The sequence below is a fragment of the Centroberyx gerrardi genome, chromosome 2 (assembly GCF_048128805.1).
Source record: "Centroberyx gerrardi isolate f3 chromosome 2, fCenGer3.hap1.cur.20231027, whole genome shotgun sequence".
NCBI classification, from domain to species: Eukaryota; Metazoa; Chordata; class Actinopteri; order Beryciformes; family Berycidae; genus Centroberyx; species Centroberyx gerrardi.
Window position 1 is genome coordinate 22,052,561 of NC_135998.1, and position 19,461 is coordinate 22,072,021.

At 42.0% G+C, this 19,461-nt stretch overlaps 2 protein-coding genes across 3 annotated transcripts; both read left to right on the forward strand.

Moving 5' to 3' along the window:
* Positions 1-4,076: 4,076 nt before the first annotated feature.
* LOC139915869 (dnaJ homolog subfamily B member 5) lies at positions 4,077-8,101 on the forward strand. 2 transcript variants are annotated; one of them, XM_078288135.1, is made up of 4 exons: positions 4,077-4,184; positions 5,134-5,392; positions 5,908-6,467; positions 7,514-8,101. In XM_078288135.1, the coding sequence occupies exons 1-4, from the start codon at positions 4,077-4,079 to the stop codon at positions 7,745-7,747; spliced, it is 1,161 nt and encodes a 386-aa protein (XP_078144261.1). In that variant the 3' UTR covers positions 7,748-8,101. The 2 variants fall into 2 exon arrangements, with proteins under 2 accessions (XP_078144261.1, XP_078144266.1); XM_078288140.1 differs by having other exon boundaries at positions 5,137-5,392.
* A 933-nt stretch (positions 8,102-9,034) lies between these two features.
* hwa (huluwa) lies at positions 9,035-12,552 on the forward strand. The gene is made up of 3 exons (XM_071904642.2): positions 9,035-9,652; positions 11,530-11,719; positions 12,386-12,552. Exons 1-3 carry the CDS (start codon positions 9,035-9,037, stop codon positions 12,550-12,552), a joined length of 975 nt encoding a protein of 324 aa, XP_071760743.2.
* The last annotated feature ends 6,909 nt before the right edge of the window (positions 12,553-19,461 follow it).

The window sequence follows — 19,461 nt, forward strand, 5'->3', positions numbered from 1 at the left end:
TCTCCCTAACTGCCTGTCTCCCTATCTGCCTGTCTCCCTGGCTGTCTGTCTCCCTGCCTGCCTGTATCCCTGCCTGTCTCCCTGCCTATCTGCCTGTCTCCCTGCCTGTCTCCCTAACTGCCTGTCTCTCTGCCTGTCTCCCTAACTGCCTGTCTCCCTGCCTGTCTCCCTATCTGCCTGTCTCCCTGCCTGTCTCCCTAACTGCCTGTCTCCCTATCTGCCTGTCTCCCTGCCTGTCTCCCTATCTGCCTGTCTCTCTATCTGCCTGTCTCCCTGCCTGTCTCCCTAACTGCCTGTCTCCCTGCCTGTCTCCCTATCTGCCTGTCTCCCTGCCTGTCTCCCTAACTGCCTGTCTCCCTATCTGCCTGTCTCCCTGCCTGTCTCCCTAACTGCCTGTCTCCCTAACTGCCTGTCTCCCTAACTGCCTGTCTCCCTATCTGCCTGTCTCCCTGCCTGTCTGTCTCCCTGTCAGCCTATCTCCCTGCCTGTGTCTTCCAGCTTGTCTCCCTGCCTGTCTGTCTGCGTGCCTGTCTCCCTGTCTGTCTCCCTTCCTGTTGTCTGCCTGTCTCCCTACCTGCCTGTCTCCCTGTCAGCCTTTCTCCCTGTCTGTCTGTCTCGATGCCTGTCTGTCTGCTTGCCTGCCTGTCTCTCTTCTTGTTGTTTGCCTGTCTCCCTATCTGTCTGTCAGCCTGTCTCCCTGCCTTCCTGCCTGCCTGCCTGTCTGTCTGTCTGTCTGTCTGTCTGTCTCCCTGCCTATCTGTCTCCCTGTCAGCCTGTCTCCCTGCCTGTCAGTCTAGATGCCTGCCTGTCTCTCTCCCTGCCTCCCTTCCTGTCTCCCTGCCTGTCTGTCTCCCTGTCAGTCTGTCAGCCTGTCTCCCTGCCTTCCTGCCTGCCTTTCTGTCTGTCTGTCAGCCTGTCTCCCTGCCTTCCTGTCTCCCTGCCTGTCTGTCTCCCTGTCAGTCTGTCTCCCTGTCTGTCTGTCTGCCTGTCTGTCTGTCTCCCTGCCTGCCTGTCTGTCTTCCTGTCTGTCTGCTGTACCATGGCACATGGTCGCAGCCCAGCCAGTGTGACACATAGCAGACAGTCACACTTCCAGACATGTGGGAGTCCAACGGAGGAGAAAGTGAGAGACGAGGGAAGGGGGAGAATCAGAAAACGAGAACATCTCATTCCTGGCGGTGTTAAAATATGATTATGAATGTAAATTTGTCTGTCTCGAAAGTCTCTCTTGCACAGCTGCTCTCTGTCCTTATTTGAACTCAGACAGAGCTTTCCTACTTAATATTCTTGTGACATTACAGGGGAAACTTTCCTCCAAGCCACCAATAATATTTTCTCTTATCAACTTATAGCCTTTAGATAAAAGTGGCTGCGCTGGCTCTTCACTGATCGCGGCTTTGACTCATCCGCAGGGCAGAGCGACCTTTGAAGGACAGGATAAGTGTTGGCAGAGTGACGGTGTGAGATGAGGTTGGTGTCACTTCCCCTGTGTCAGTGCTGTGTGCTCGCGGCAGTGTGATTCACCTTCCCAAGGCTCCTGCAGGCAGCACCTACTGCCCCCACACCGCAACACGGGGGACGGTAGGATCAGGCTGAACCTGTGAAGGATAAGGTCTCACCACACACTACACACTACACACCACACACACAGAAACAAGCATAAGTTTGTGTACCCTCTGTTCGTATACTCCTGTGTAACAAAACAAATCAAATTTTGACATTTTATCCTCTATATTCTTTATGTAAATGTAAATTTAAAGTAAAGTGCTTTATAAATATGGTTAAATACAGTTCAAGCTTCAAAGCTAATAACAGAAAGAAGATAACTAACATCATGCAGGAGTAACATTTGAAAAGTGTCTTTAAATATATATTATATTATATATTAAAGTATATATATTATTCAGAAGCAGCGGTAACAAGGTGTGTTCTAGGTTTCACCCTCTAGCCGATTAGTATTTTGGAGCGCATGACCTCCTTTAAAAATTCAGCTTTACTATATTTACCCTATAGTAAAAAATTGAGGACACAAACAAAGGCAGAGATGCTTTATGTACGATGCAAGTACTAGTGAGTATGTGAGTGCTGCTAACAACAGCACAGTGGGAACACTGGTAAGCATGTGAGCTGTCCGCCCTCTCCCCCCCTAACAATAACAGTGTCAGTGCGGCTGTACGTTAATTAGTGTTATTTCCTCTGGGATTGACAGGCGAGTATGTGTATCTGTTGGTGCATTGTGTGTGTGTGTGTGTGTGTGTGTGTATGAGAGAGAGAGAGAGAGAGAGAGAGAGAGAGAGAGAGAGAGAGAGAGGGCCAAGCACACACTCAGTCAGACTGTTCCCGTGGGCAGGGAGAATGAACATTGTGAAAGAGGCTATTCTGATTCACTCTATCTTGGACAATCTGTGAATAGCATGTACGAGCTGTGGTCTGAGCATGCTCGCGCGTGACGCTCCGGGCTCCGCATGTTCATACCAAATTTGTCTGCCGTTTCCTGTCGGATGAATGGAGAATCCACTGGAAGCTCCGTTCCCCATTGGCTGCGCGAGGCGTCACAGGGGAGGAAGTATTGCCATGTATGTATGCTCTCTCTGACACTAGTTACCATATCCACAGCTGCTGCCGAGGCAACCCCGCTTCATAATCTCGTAGTATGTGTAGCATGATCTCCAAATAAAAATAGAGCAAAACTGGTGTTCAAGCACATGACTTAATACCTTTCATCAAAAAGAGAGCCCTTCTGATAGTAATGGTTTTTTTCCCCCAACCAGTTTTAAACATGATTTTATTACACAAGTGTGTCTTTGATGTCTTTGGAAAGCAACATTTCTTATCTTTAATTTGAAGTCACATGTGATGAGAATGGGGAGAATTATGTGAATTATCTCCTAAATTATTATGGGTTTTTTTTCTGTCCTTCAATTTGGCACATATTCATGCACATACTCAACATTCAACTCTAAAAAAAATATCTTTACAGGTTCTTTGAGGACTAAATATGGATTTAAAGAACCGACACTATATCAAAATAACCATTTAAACCGCTGAATGGTTCTATACGAAGGACAATTAATGTTACCTGGTAGTTTTGATCATTCTTAACTCAAATTACCAAAACACTTTTGACATTTTGGTTGTTTAGTGGTCTAGGCATCGATATTTGGGACAAGTTAGCTATAGATGACCTAAGATCACCCCTCACTTCACCTCACAGCCGCAGTAGGACCTGCCCAGTCCTTTTACAATAGTTTGCTGATGGCTACTGAGTGGCTCTGGATTGGTTGACAATCAGTGTGTAGCACCATAGGGGTACTATAGGTAGAACTAAATACTAATTGAACATATCCCTATAAGCAGCCTAAGTACTTGTCCCTCCATGTCTCTGGATGATGGCTGTTTAAATTCACATATGTAGATACCACCATCTGTAGAATAACTAGAAAGAGCTACTAGAGAGTAGCCTAATATTCTCAAACAGCCCAAGTAGGCCGACTAAAATTAGACAGTTTGCAAAAAAAAATGAAATTAAATATCCAGAATAAAGCGATGAATTGCTTTGAAATGCGTGGGCCGAGGCTCAAATTGTAAATGTTAATGTGTTTGCAGAGACAGCTCCATCAATCAGCAGGTGAGGAAATTGCTGTCTGCGGGTCGTCTGGGCAGCCAGCGGGTGTTTTCCTGTCTGTCTGTCCGTCCTGTCTGCGCCGGCCCGGCAGGCTCCCGGGAGGATCCGCCGTGTCGTGACTGTCGGCCGAGCCCAGCCTTCAGAACTCCGGAAGCGAGTCTCGAGATGGAGAAGGAGGCTGCCACATCCGCGTGATCATCCTCGGAGCGCCAATAGCTTTCTAGCGAGGAAACCGAGGGCACGGTATTCCCTTCCGCGCGTAAGTAAATGGGCGGGTGCGGGGAAAGCTCTGTCACGCTGCGTGGGCGGTGAGTGTAGTAAGGAGCTGCCGCGGCAGTATTTATGAGAGCACGGAGGAGCCACTGAGACAGGACGAACCGTAGCCTGATAACTGGAGCATTTCAGCACCACCGCAACCGGACAGCGACACGTAGCCTAAAGTCAAACAGCCATGGTTCTTATCTGGACGCAGTTCGGTGTGAAGCACAAAAATGTCAATGTCAAATGCAAAGTGCGAGTTATGCACAGGGGTGACAGCTCAGGATCCTCTTCATCAGGGGTAAGTTGAACTCATCTTTATAGCAGTTTGTCAATGTATAGTTCATTTGTTAAAGATGACTACTACTGACTCAAATTGAGTGATGTAGCTGTGTAATATTCAGGATTCATACTAAGGAGCTTTATGTTAGTAAATGTGGACTTTTTTTAATGAAATAATAATAACCTTTTGAATTCATTTGTAATAAGATAATGTACGGGCATTTATATAGCCTAATATATAATCATTGCTGTCATAGCCTACTTTGAAAATGTGAGCCGCATATGATGGTTATTGCCGGTGTAGCGTGCTAAGTCTGTTGCTGTGGATTCATTCAAATGCAGACTGCTATGTTGAGCAATGTACAGCCAATCGCTGCAGAGAATCGCGGTTGTTAGGGGAGGCTTTTCACCCCTCCTGATATTCACACACACGATTTCCCCTTAACTCACGTTGTGTGCATTATAGAACGCTATAGATTTGCCACGTTGCACTGCACTGAGATTATGGTGTTTTTTCTAAGAGTGTCTTTGCTATCTATTTTACAATCTGCCAGATGCAAATGAGCAGGAAGTTGAAGATCAGCCATCTTATTTTGTAGGCTACTGTAGGCACTGGCCATTTCACTTCACAGACTTATGACTAGTCATTCATTATTAGTTTTATTATAAGCCAGTCTTTTACAGCATGTAGCACGTGACACTTCCATACACAGTTGCCTACACAATACTTCCAGACTTCCAATAGTGACTCGGCAGTGTTTTGTATTTTGTACATTCTCATTCTGCTGTGAATATCACAAATACTGTTAGCTGGTTGTCATAAAGTTGAAGGATGCTTGGCATTGTGTTATACTGACTATTCATTCTGCTGTGCTCATAGCTAGCACATACTGTACCAGGCTTGCTCCATATTCTGTCAACCTTTTGAATATTCAATATCTGATGCATGACTGTGCTTGTTTCTACAGGAGAGCAGCAAGTCTGAGCAAGAGACGCCCTGCCTGTCCATCAAACCCGCGGGCAAGGATTTCTACAAGGTCCTGGAAGTCTCCTCTGACTCCAATGAGGACGAGATCAAGAAGGGTTACAGGAAGATGGCTCTGAAGTTTCACCCAGACAAGAACAGCGATGCTGATGCAGAGGACCGCTTCAAAGAGATTGCAGAAGCCTATGAGATCTTGACTGACCCCAAGAAGAGAAGCATATATGACCAGTATGGTGAAGAAGGTAAGAAGCAGGCATTTTCTTTTGTAATTTTACACTTTTGTGAGTCAAAAGTACAGAAAGTACAAAAAAGGGAATTAATTCACATGAGTTAAATGAACAGGCTTAGATAGTAATTGCCATCTGGCTAGTTACAGTAGCAAAGACTGGTTGATTAATTATTCACATCATTGCCAAGACTAAATGCTGATGAGCAGTGGGGGATATCCTCACTAAAACCTGCAGCACTCCCTCCCCTTGTAAAACCAGCTAAATACGTGCGACATAGACAGCTGTGGGGCTGATTAATTATTTAGACCGCAATGAAAGTGTTTTCCTCAAAACTTCAAAATACCAGATGTAAATTTAGCCTTCAAGAAGTGTGAGCTGAATATGCATGAGCAGAACTGCAGGAGTGAGTGAGCAACAGCAGAATGTAGTATGAGGCACCAGATCAAGGAAGATGCTCTGCAGGAATTTCAATGAGTGAACTCAGTAAACTCAACTCTTTCTATATTTCTGTTCTCTCCGTGTTACAGGTCTTAAAAATGGCAATGGAATGTCTATGGCTAACCAAGGCAACACCCATCGCAATAATTTCCACGGAGACGCCCATGCCACCTTCTCCTCTTTCTTCCATGGCTCTGACCACTTTGACATCTTCTTTGGGCCTGACTGTGATGGCGAGGATGACCTCTTCAACCCCTTCAGCCGCTTCACCTTCAGCCATGTGGGCGGGTTCCCTGCCCATGAGGGTGGGCTGCGGAGAGGCCGGCGGCGTCTGCAGGGTGTGGCGGTGGTACACGACCTGCTGGTGACGCTGGACGAGGTGTTCCACGGCTGCACCAAACGGATGAAGATTACCCGCAGCCGCCTCAACCCCGACGGCCGCAGCCTGCGATCGGAGGACAAGGTGCTGAACGTGGTAGTGAAGAAAGGCTGGAAGGCTGGGACCAAGATCACCTTTCCCAGGGAAGGGGACGAGACACCCAACAACACCCCGGCAGACGTCACCTTCGTCCTCAAAGACGAGGAGCACCCCCAGTACAAGAGAAACGGCTCCAACATCGTCTACACAGCCAAGATCACACTCAAAGAGGTGAGTTTATGGGTCTCAGTATGTATTGTGCTGTAGAGCACAATGGATCTATCAGGGTTAGGGGTCTGTTGTGGCTTTAGATAAAATCATACACCAAATGACTGGAAAAATGACTGGTCTATAAGGAGGATGACATATTATGCAATTTGTCAACCATACACCTACTCAGAGAAGCTTGAAATCCAACTGCCACTTTTAGTCCTTTACATAACTGTTCAATAATTCTTTTATATACCAAAGAAAATCGATTTATTGAAAGACATCTAGAAATAAGACAGCAGTTCTCAACAGAGGCACATTCCCTGCCAAACGTAGGGAGGGTGATATCTTTAAATGTTGTCTGAGGACAGAACACAGTGTTCTGTGATGGGCCTCTGAGCCGTTCCCAGCCCCCACCACCCCATGCTTAGAATGGGCTGACAGACCCCTGCTAACAAAACAGCAGCAGCAGCCTGCCAACGCCTCCCTTACCTCATCAGCCCCTGCAGAGTGAGAGAGAGAGCAGGAGCTAAATTTAGCTCTGGTACTGACTGCCCCCACATATCTCACTTCACTCTGCCTCTCTCCTACTATGCTGCAGACTCCTCTGCCTCTATAAGGCAGGCAAGGATGCTGGAAAGGCAGCTTTTGGCTCCCTTTGTCTCTGGCTCTCACTGCTGCAACCCACACACAGATTAGCTGGGTAGCAGTCACAGAGACGGCCCTTTCAAAGAGCTCCTCCATCTTCCTATAGCTGCCTTCACTCTCTAAAGAACTTACTCCCACACACAGTCAATATATAGAGCAAATTATAACATCTGTAACACGGGTTCATTGCATAACCGAGGAAATCGTTATGCTTTTTATGGAGACAGCTGCTCCACATTTTTATCTGTGATGTAACATGCCATTTAAAAAAAACACCAGGCATTTAGTTGATTTTCTCAAAGTGTAGCTAATAATAATAATAATGGAGCCACTCAGAAAGCATTATGTAACTTGTTCTTAAGGAATATAACAGGTCTTGAGTACTAACCTGTTCTTCTCTATTTTTTTTTCTTCTCCAGGCTCTGTGTGGATGCACAGTTAACGTCCCCACATTTGACAACCGGATGATGCCACTACCATGCAGTGACGTTATCAAACCTGGTGCTGTCCGGCGACTGAGGGGCGAGGGTCTGCCCCTGCCCAAGAGCCCGTCCCAGCGAGGCGACTTGGTGGTGGAGTTCCAGGTGCTCTTCCCCGACAGGATCCCACCCCAGTCCCGCGAGATAATCAAGCACAGCCTGGCCAAGTGCTAGCCGGCTTTGTTAGTGGCCAGATTGATACAGCTTCACCATGTGTGTATGTTGTTACCAATTCACAAACACAGCCTTGCCCAAGGTGCTAATATCACAACCAATCACAACCTCTTATTGTGTTTGGACAATGGCAAGCAGCACTGAAGTGAGTGAGAGTTCAAACAGGACTTTGAGGGAGAGATGCTTTTCTACAGTTGTATGCACTTTAGGCATAATGCTCAACAACTATAATGCCACAGGAGTAGTGTGTTCAGAACTGAGGAATGGAGTCTTTGGTATCCGAGGGCATCCAGTGACTCAATAACCTTTCTCTTGAAGGAAAGGGTTAGCTGTACTGTTATACTTGCAAACCTATACCAGGATATCAGTTTGCAATTCAAGTCTGTATAGACTTCCTTAAACCTGAGTGGTAGAATTATTTGACAAAATAACTCAAAGTTATATGGTGTTCATATGACTGATGTTTTACATTGATTTATTACAATAACAAAATGTACTTGTGTACAAAGATGTACTTTGTGTGCAAAAAGCATAAACATTGTCTCTAAGAGAGATTCATCTGTCAAATGTTCTATTGAATCATTTGAAATGTTTGTATATATTCTGCAATGAACCAGCTGTTGTTGTATTATGAACTGATATAGACATAGTTGGAAGCATGAACAATAAAGAAAAAACTGAATTTGAACTTGTGTCCCCCAGCATTCCTTGTGATAAACTATTATTTAGCTATAAAGACACTGTACTTGTCGAGGTACAGAAGGCTTCAATTAACTTTTCTAAAAAGGGCAAACTAACAAATATTATAGTCCATGAATCCACACTTCAGAGCAAGAAAATTTCCCACTTCCCCTGCTGGGTAGATGCAGTGATGTAGAAGCCTACCAAAGCTAACTGCTGCCATCTAGCGGTCAGTATTGGGTAGGACAATGTCGGAGACCCAGTAAATAATGAGACACACCTGCGGATCTGTAACTCATGGGCCCGTCAAGTGAGTGAGTACCTTTGAGCGGTCTCTCCTATCAAGGCATTACTTTGTAACACGGACAGTAATAATCTTAACTGAAGGAGATTGTAGCGATGAAAGGAAAGATTCTCTTTTGGACAAACTGCACAAATTTGAGCCGCAGGGCGACATGTCGCCGTTACAAACACTCTGGGAACATGAGAAACAGAGTAGTCCAAATTGATTGACACGTCAAACCAGCTGCGCACAGAGAGACAACTGGAAATCTCAGCTGACATTAGCAATTCTCTAAAAATCACCCTAATGTCCTCTGGGATGAAATGTCGCAAGTACGAGTGACAGCTCCATCAAATCTGACTGAAGGTTACCCCGTCACCAATCTGACCTTACTTGTCCTTTTGCTCATACCGTTTGTGGTTATTCTGCTCTTGCTGAACTGCCTGTTCCTGGGTTACAAATTATTGATCATTTCAAAGAGGAACAAAAAGACGCGCGAGGACACAGAGGAAATGCTGTTGCAGTCGACCCTCCACAGGGTCGACAGAATATCCGATGTGCCCTTTCCCCCAACTCAGGACGGGAGGAGAGCGTATCTGTCTTTGTCAGAGCCCATCCTGCCGCATCCCGTGACCTCCTCACGAACCTCGTCCAGAGACAGGGCAGCGGTGGACCACCGGATCCGGTTCCTGCGGCCAGACGGAGCCACCGGGACCGGCTCAGGGTCCCTGAGAGCGCCGAGCACCATCCTGGCCACCTCGCCTGCGACCGGTTTCACCTCAAGAGTCGACCTGCCCACGAGGTCACGGATGTACAGCAAGAGCACAATGGACTGGTGTAAAAGCGCACCTGTCCTACCGCAGTTTAGTGACTCGGAGGCTGAAACGAGGGAAAACCTTGTGCCGCCCAACTCGCCCGCGGTGAACGGTCCCTTCTCAAGGGTCAGTAGCTGATTTAGTTACCACATGTAAACAGGAGGAGCGACGCAAGTACCAGGGTAAAGTTGGCTTGACATTGGCTATTAGGTGGATATTCGTTTTTCATATTCATTAACTTATGAAGTAGCCTAAACATGTAAAAGTAGGACTGATGAATATATTTGATCACAGGAGGATGGAGCACAATTTATTTCCCATATTAATTGGAGGTTTCAAACCAAATTTATCCTCACCTTTGACAGTCCTTCCTGTAATTTACAGTACTGATTTTTTTTTTTTTTTTTTTTTTGGGTTAGGGTTAGACTGGCTAGGCTGTGTTAGACTAGGCTGTGACCTAGAGGTCTCAAACCAAATTCAATTCTCATCCTCAACTTTAATTAACAATTTGATGTTCCATGATTTATTAGAATTTTTATTATTATCTTTTAGGAAATAGGTCACCTTGAAAAGTCAGTGATCTTAGTGTGTTTTCTGTGTGACCAAGAGGTCTCAAACCAAATTTAATGTCATTGTTGACATCCTCCTTCTAATTTAGGGAGGTTTTTCCAATTTTTGCCTTCCAAGATTTTGAGAATTTGTTTCTGTTTTTGAGGAAAATGTGTTAAGTAAACTTGATTTATATAGTGCCTTTCAAAACCAACATTACAAGGTGCTGTACATGAGAAGATAAAAAAAATATAGAAAAGAAAACAGATAAAAATAAAATATAGAAAAACAAACAAAAAACAAACAAAACAAAAAGACACAAAAGACAAATAGACAAAACATTACAAAGTAGTAGTAAATACTTAACACACTCAGGTGTAAATCATGTTCATCCTGTGTGACCTATAGAGGTCCCAAGCCAAATTCATTCACATTGATTTAATTATATACAGTAGGCTATATTGCATATATTACAATGTATAATAAGAAATTAAAATTTCAAGAGCTCACTTTCCATGTAGTCCACATTTTTTGGCATGAATCAATATGCCTATAAAAAATATATAACCTAACAGAAGTTGAAAATGTTTTGGGTTTTTTTCGCTAATGCAGAGGGAAAATGTCAACGATGAGACTAAATTTTGTTCTTGACTTCTATTTGAGTGTGCTGAAATACATTCAAATACAAATTAGGGAAGGTAATATTTTATTTTTATAGTGTGTGTAAATAAGAAGTAGGATGTCAGCAATGAGAATGAATTTGGTTTGAGACCTAGGTCATAGTAAGCAATTGAAATTTTATGTAATATTTTGTTAAAAAAAAATATGAACAGCCTAAATATTCCTATAAATTATTACGGAAAAAGTAATCATTTTTCTGTAATCATAAATATATTAATTGATGTGCTTTTATGTTTCTTTCACAAGTTACTGAACATTACAGTGGTAATCTGTGAGATATTTGTCTTCAATTTTGTCTCCACCTTTTGGTGCTCAGCGCTCATTGCTGTGGTGTTTCTGCTCTGCACTTGTCAATCAAACAGTGTGTCCAGTGCTGTGACGTCTTTTTCCTTGGATTTTCTGTTGATGCAGTTTGAGTTTCTGTAGGTGGCGCTCTTCTCTTTGTCTGTTCAGCCATGGTGGCTATCACTCCTCATGCTAACTACCCACTTCTTCCTCTGTTTATTCCAAACAAACCTCTGTTCTGGTAATGTAAAACGCATCACTTCCTGTGTGCCAGAGGATTTTTCCAAGGAAAAACTTACCCGACACCAGATGTTTAGTACAGTAAATGTAAAATCTTTCATTTCGTGATTCAACCTGTACAGAGTATAGAGTATTAAAGTAATGAATATCCACCTAACATCCAATTTCCAATATAAAGCATAAATCCAACTTTACTCTGGCCATTTAAGTTTGATGCACAGTATGAGGCCTGATGTTTTTCACAACAGGAGACAAAGGGTCATATTTGTTGGAGCAGTACTTTGGAGTTGCCGACAGATGTGAGCCGAGGCGCTGCAGAGCGTCTATTCGACAAGGTAGACGTGGAGTGTGAGTATCCCAGAACCCCTCCAGAGACTTCCTGCCTCAATACATCCACAGTGGGTCCTGGCCTGGACAGCGACTTTGGTGCCAGTGCAGGTAGACTTCAGCTTCGATCCTAAACAGTGTTGAGTGGTAATGTGTTATTCGCTAAAGCTATTTTTCCCAGTAATGAGTAGTGTTGTGACCTAACATTTTAATTTGACTAATGATATATAAGTTACCAATCAAAACTTGTGTTATCACCCTCCTCTAAATACCCTCCTGCTTCGTTTTCCTCAAAATTATTTGTCATCTTCTCACACTTAGGTTGTTTAGAGAAAAGTTTACTTTACGTACAGGTGGAAGTACTCCCACTACTTTGACTTTATTGAGTAAAATGTTGACAAGATCATTGTCCATTAACACTGTTTGTTACCCTGATCATTCACATGGCAGCACACAGGTGAGGGACATACATTATTCAGATTTCTGTAGGTATATGAAAGGTTGTGATCGCCAGTTTTGGGTGTGTAATGGAAAAGTATTGGAAAGAGTAGTGTAACAAATGACTGCTTCCAGGGGGTAATACGTAAAGTTATACCATTGCTTTTGAAATGAGTAACAAGTAATCAGTAATGTATTACTTTTTGAATAACAAGCCCAGTACGGATAGCAAATTAGGCTCTATCAGGATTCAATATGTTCCATCAGTCATTTAATTAAAGGGAATTCTGAAGTACTAATCAGCTAAAGTTCTGAAGTACGCAAATCATTTCTTTTCAGGTGTCTCCCTGCGGATTTTGTCGGCAGACAGTGACGGTCTGTCCAACGGTGTGTTGGCTTCAGCCCTGGAGTGGGATTATTACGACCCCTGCTACGTCAGGCAGAACAACCTGCCCAAGCATAAACACCTCAGGCCTGCGATACACACTAAGCAGTACTGGGTGTAATGTGTCCCAGCTGCTACTGGGATTACTGTACATTTAATCTTAATTTAATGCTTTTACATTTTCTATTTATTTAACTTAAAGAGGATCACAAATGTCTGTATATTGTTTTATGATTTTTTTATGAAAGTACACAGCCACAGATTTAACCTAGATTATTTTTGTTTGTCTTACTCATAATCACTAAAACTTTGCACTATTTTAAATCAACACACTTTTTGTTGGCATAAAGCATGCACTCTGTCACTAAACTAGTTCAAATGTTAAATTTACTATGCACCCTTCACTTAATATGTTATATTATATTCACTATTAGGGCACAACTTTAGGGCTGTTCAGCCTGTTCTGAAATTCTTAAACCTACACATCAAGATTTACATTCACTCACAATTGCTTGAAATGTTCTGATTCACCATTTTGTCTAATAAATATTGAACATTGCAATTCAGTTCAATTCTTATTCATTCGATGCAAGAGCTATTTAAACCCCTTCTATTGCATAAAGGGGTCCAAGTGTCTCCCTGTCACATTCAGTATGTACAGTATGCATTTTTCTGTTTAAACAGATTATTTCATGAAACCAGTCTCTGAAATGACCTCAATATTTAAACAAATTTAAATCTGGAGTGTACGTGTTCAGTAGTATGAGGTTACTACAGTGTTATATTTTTCATGAATAAAGTCACAGCTGAATGTAGGCTACTGTTGTAGAACAATTTCCTTAACTGATGCAATGTTTTTAAAAGACACCATGTGTACACAGTGCAGAAAGCATTCATTTCCTGTGGGAATCGATGTATTCAAAAACAAATGGAGTTGAGTCAAAACCAAATACTATTACTGTATCTTTCTCAAAAATTCAAAGACCAAAACACATGAAACATTAAACACACACCTCAAACAAGAATAGCCTTGAATCATGTGTCCTAAAACACACCCCAGACACCAGTCTGTTTATCATTTAACAGACAATGACACCATTTGGCCCATTTTATGGAAACTAAATGTGGTGATGCAAAGTATTATTTTCTAAAAAGTAAAAAATTGGAAATTGCATAGTTTAAATAAGTCTCATTAGGAATACCTGGAGGATAAAATGTTTCGCTATCAAGTATGATTTGTAGTTTGAGTTATAAGAAAATCCTCAATTTGAGCGGCAGCTACGCATCACTGGGGCAGCTGGTGTTGGTGTTTAAATCTTAACTCATTGGTATGATTTATGATTTAGCATGATTTAGATCTAGCACTTATGAATTATCACTTCAAAAAGTCAAACAAGATATTGAGTAATACAGATGACATCTGACCAAGTTTAAGGGGTTGGTCTCCCTTTCCCTCTCCCTCCTGATCTCACCCTAGATGGACTCTGATTGATAACATGGAGGTCTGGTACATTTCTGTCCAATCAGCTCCATAGTAACCATTAGTCATCCTGGCCAGGAAGTGCCAGGAAGACAGTTAATAGTAATGTTGACAAATTCAATTAAAATGAATATAAGAAAAAGTTAATTAAAGACTCACTTATTGGTGAAAAATACAAGTTTTATACAGGCATAAGACACTGCATCACTGCAGTTTAGAGGTACAGTGTATGTGGATTGGAAACCAGCATGGAGATTGTTTAAATCAATCAATATAATGTTTTTCAAAATTAGAATGGTTACATATCTTCTTGGCCAAAAAAATTTATTGTGTTTTTATCTGCATGTTCCTTCACATCACAGCACAATTATAATGTGTTATAGTTCCAGCTCCATCAGAAGATGACATAAACAAGACACCACACCCAAGCTGCTTTGGTCCTCAGCTGCTTCTGAACCTACTCAAAGGACGGAGGGATGCTGCCCTCCTCCCTGCACTCACACTGCATCATGTGACGACACATTGCTCATTCAAACAGTTCTTGAATAATGGCACAAGCATTAAATATTCAACAAAAATAATTATATTAATAACAATAACAACAATAAAAAATGAATAACAACAATAACAATAATCATAATGATATAGAACTATTTGTTTATCAGCTAATGCACAGGCAAAAGGCTAGTCTTCCTGGGGTCCACGTAAACATAACTGACAAAACTAGACAGTTAAAACATGCATGGGTATAAAATAAAAGAAACCAATTACAACTAAAATAAAGTAAAAACCCACTTTAAAACACTTAAAAACAGCTATTGGTGATGTGCCTTGCATTCCTGGTTCCATTTTGTTGTTTGGTGGTGTATTTTTCTTATTCCCATCTAGAGACATTTTCTTAAACCACTCCAGAGACAAAAGTGGGAACCTGACTGACTGACTGACTGAATTAGTTTGAAGTTTCATCATCTCTATTCACGGTACAGCTGACAGTGCTGAACTAGAAATTGTGTCCATACAGAGTGCTATCAATGTCTACTATCATTGTCAGTGGAGTAGCTCAAATGTCTCCTTCCTTCACAGCTCACAACAGGGACCTTCACCAAGTTGCTCCTGCAGGATCCACAGGCAACCACAAGATGGCACAACTCCTTTAACAAAATCCCACTGTAGTCCTTCACCTCCGGGGTTTTTCACATGATATGAGAAGTTGATTGAGATGCTTCATCATGCAAGTAAAGGATTGTTTTAATCCAAACTTTAATTGATTTTTGCATATGATATCGCAACACTTTCTGCATTTGGCCTATGCTCCATATCGCATCTCCGCCACAACAGTTTTTCAGGGCTAGACTATGGAATTTGTCTCTAGAGAGGGGGAGAAATCTGTCAAAATCTAATAATTATATACAGAGCAGTGAAAACAGCAGTGAATCAACATGGTCAATCTCCCAGACTGGAGGTGCTGGAGACTGCAGGACTATGTTTTTTTTTGTTGTTGTTGGTTGGTTAGCTTTCACACTATACAGTTTACTGTATAGGAAACGTTTCTCCAACAAAACTGACAACACATTCACATAAATATAGTAGGCTACTTAGAGTGCCTGGTGATAATAGAAAAAACACATTATCATCCAAATGTGGTGACGGAATAAATAAGGTAAATGGGAAATAAAAGAATAACATCACAACAACAAAACTAGTGCAGAAGAATTGCGTGAGCAATGGTGTGCATGTATTCTACCTTAATTGGCTAGAGGACAACATAATGACATAAAATTACCCATTAAACTGCAATTGGCTGGCAAAAGGACATATAGATTACTACATATATTTTTTCTTAAAAAGAGCGCAAAATACTGAAAAGCCATTTCATATTGCGACCAACCCACCTGTGGTTTTATGACATGACCGCCTTCTTTTGCTATGACCAGGACATACAGCAACACCACTTGGATAAAACACTCACAGATATGCAATACACCACACATCTACAGGAGGCTCCAAAACCAAGATTACTAGCTGGGACTGCTTTATGTTGGCAAAACTCATATAGGCTAGTCTTCAGTTTTACTCTGTTGGCTGTGGAAAATCAGAGAATCAGACATGCTGACAAAGCTGACGGAGAGAGAGTCATTAAACATACTGTTGTATAAGAAACTGGTTGGGGCTTGGTGTTTGCCAGTCCGACCTGAAATGATTGTTAGTTAAGTATTCATTGTACTTCTGGGCTAGAATCTGGGTTTTTGCAACTATTGGAGACAAATGATCAGATGTTAGCCGATATGGGTTTTTTGATCAAAGATGAACTTGCTGCATATGGTGCAAGCTTGTGTATTCCACACTTTACTAAAGGAAAGAGCCAGCTGCCTGCTCAGGAGGTAGATATATCAAGACAACTGTCTGAGAATCCACATAGAAAGAGTTATTAGTAGATGGAAGAACTTTTAGACAACATTTTCGTGGGCTGGCCCGCTATTGTTCATAGCTGTCCAATCAAAACAAAATAACAGAACGTAAACAAGTTTGCAGCTAAACATCATAATAAAGCAAAATGGTGCAAAGCAATAAGAAATGTCGACAATATAATGTTGAATACCTTAACTATGGGTTCATACCCTCTCCCACAAATAAGCTTCCTATGTGTTTAATATGTGAGCAGGTTTTCTCCAATGAGGTGATGAAACCCTCATGCCTTAAGGATCACCTGGTTAAAATCCACCCAGACAAGGCCAACAGAGAGCGCCTGTTTTTCCTGGTCCTGAAGGAAAAACATGCCAGGAGGAGCACGATTACCAGCCTCTTCGCTCGGAAGACGAGCCAAACTGACAGTGGGTTGGTCGCCTCTTACAACATCTCCCTCCTGATTGCAAAGTGCGGGATGCCATTTACTGTCGGGGAGAAGCTGGTTCTCCCAGCCATTAAAGAAGCGATCTCCACGGTCATGGAGCAAAACCCATCACATGTGGTCAAAGCAATCCCCCTGAGCAACGACACTGTGGCACAGAGAGTCAGTGAGATGGCACTGGACACTGAGGATCAGCTGTGTGCCATGCTGCGAAGCAGTCCATTCAGCATCCAGATGGATGAGACAACTACATCCCACAATAATTCCCTGCTGATGCTATGTCCGTTATGTATCTGGGAATGACGTAGCTGAGGAGTTTTTGTTTGCCAAGTATTTAATAACAGATATGTGGGGGCAAACCATATTTCGCGCACTGGAGGAGTATCTGCAGGAGAAGTCCATTCCCATCACCAGCATCCTCGCTTGTGCCATGGACAGTGCTCCTTCCATGGTTGCCAGATACCGCGGTTTCACCACTCTGTTGAAAGAACAGGCACCGCACATCCTGACACTGTGTGCTGCACCGTCACAACCTGGTGGCCAAAAACATCAGCCCTCCACTCCATGAGTCCCTGAAGCCATCAATAAAATCAACGCCTATCTACTAAATAATGAGACATTCAATGTGGCATTTAGCCCATAGGCGAGAGGCCATCTCTTAGTCAAAGACGTCCTCTAGAGGCCATCTCACGAAGCGACATCTCACTAAGCGTTACCTGACTGACTGACTGCCTGACCTGAATTTGCCTCGTGAAGCCCTCGGCTGTGCCGTGGGAAAAAGAAAGTCATCATCTTCCTCAGCAGACATCGATGGGGTCCCTCAGGCCCAATCCACCACATGCTCCCACTTGGCATAAACATAATGTCTCATTCTATTGCTATACGAATAATACCCAGTTATACCTCCCATTACACCCTGATGATGATGTTTGGTATTTTAAAGAAAACCAATGTTATCCAGAGATTGTGTTTAATTTGAAAGTGCCACAACAAATGGTATAAAAGGAGCTCAACAGGCCAGTAGAAAATGCAAAAAGAGGGCTTCCTTGCAGTTCCAAAATGAATAATTTACATCAGACACATCACAAGAATTCATTAAAAGGTGGTACATATTTAAAAGAACAAAATGTGTTATATTATTTCTTTGGAATCATTATGGTGTGTATCTGACATTGTCTGTTTTATTTAACAGACTTGCACTCTTGTTTTTGTTTTTTTTTGCAATGATTCCTAGGCTCCCATTGCATCTGGATATGCATCTAACAAAAACACAATTAATATCTGTATGTCAACTTAGCTGAAAATATTTGGAAAAAATGTCATCCAAGTGCTTAGCATGAGATTTTCATGACATGCACTTTTTTCAGGTTCTGAGGTGTTAAAATACATGATTAGATTAATCCAAATCCTGTGACAAAGATAAATCAGCAACCACTGACTACCAAATAGCTCAGTTAGTAAAGATTAGACGCCCCTTAGGGATCTGAGGCAAGTTTTGAATTCAATGTATGAAATGTGATTTCACAATGTTGTCTCAGCTGACAGCAGTTGAAAGCAGTTCCTCTCTTGTGCATTATTCTCACTGTGCACAGATAGCTCATTATTGCCTATATTCAGTGCTTGAGTGCTATCCACTCAATGGAAATCAGCTTTCACCACATCAGCTTTGAGGATACTGATGAACATATCATTGAAGAGTCTAATTGTTTTTTAACATGATCCCATCCATTACAAGGTATCACATGTAGGCTATTTAAACAGATTAAGATTCTATTTAATAAAGTAATTAAATATATTTTATTTATAAAGACGTCCCATGTATTGGCTAATTCTGACTCAGCTGTTACCTACATCCAAAGATCATCTGTCCATTCCACACTAAGGACGCAATGCAGTATTCATTATTTTCCAAATTGGCAGGAGTAGATGTTCATATAAGGATACATTTTTGCACAGTTTGCACTGTTGGACATGTAATGCGATTAAAGGAAGAGACAGTAATTTTATGCACTGGTCTCTTAAGTTTGGAATGGGATAAACATCATGTCCATCCTATCAGACAGACAGACGTCTGTCTTGTTTGGTCTTGCGGTCAAGCAGCCGTGACACTGATAAAGGTAATGTTATCATGCCATAATTGCCTAACTCACATCACTGCTATGGCTGCTATGCTAATTTCCACACATAACCACACACAGGGTTATGACTACAAATTTACCACACCTGAATCAGCAAATCTTAAGAGATGTTAACACTTCATCATGGTTACATTTTCAGAGAAGTATTTTAACTTGTCTATCCGTGACTATGCTTGACATCTGCGTTTACAAGCTTCCCTAAATAATCTAATTCTGAAAGAATTTTCTTAAGAATAATGATGGCAAATAAAATCAAGTTGACAATTCAAGTTGGACCGTCTCCTATACTGAATTATCTGTATTAAATGCTTAACTTTGTTTTGTTTTTTTTTTCCATATGTTTATTGATTTTTTTTAATAATAACAAAAAACAATGCACAGCACAACAACACATTGCACATCGAGACAAGGGAAAAAGGAAAAAACAATACACATAGCACATCCACACACTTACACTGAGCACACACACACACACACACACACATGCAACATCAAGCATAGTCCTCGAAAGGCACAGTCAGAGTGATACGCACAAGGAATGCAAACAAACAAATACACAAAGAC

Coding starts and splice junctions, on each gene's coding strand:
- LOC139915869 (XM_078288135.1), top strand. CDS start 4,077: ATGGTTCTTATCTGGACGCAGTTCGGTGTGAAGCACAAAAATGTCAAT. Junction 4,185..5,133: donor CAGGATCCTCTTCATCAGGG/GTAAGTTGAACT, acceptor TTGTTTCTACAG/GAGAGCAGCAAGTCTGAGCA. Junction 6,468..7,513: donor CCAAGATCACACTCAAAGAG/GTGAGTTTATGG, acceptor TTTCTTCTCCAG/GCTCTGTGTGGATGCACAGT.
- hwa (XM_071904642.2), top strand. CDS start 9,035: ATGTCGCAAGTACGAGTGACAGCTCCATCAAATCTGACTGAAGGTTAC. Junction 9,653..11,529: donor TGAACGGTCCCTTCTCAAGG/GTCAGTAGCTGA, acceptor TTTTCACAACAG/GAGACAAAGGGTCATATTTG. Junction 11,720..12,385: donor CGACTTTGGTGCCAGTGCAG/GTAGACTTCAGC, acceptor ATTTCTTTTCAG/GTGTCTCCCTGCGGATTTTG.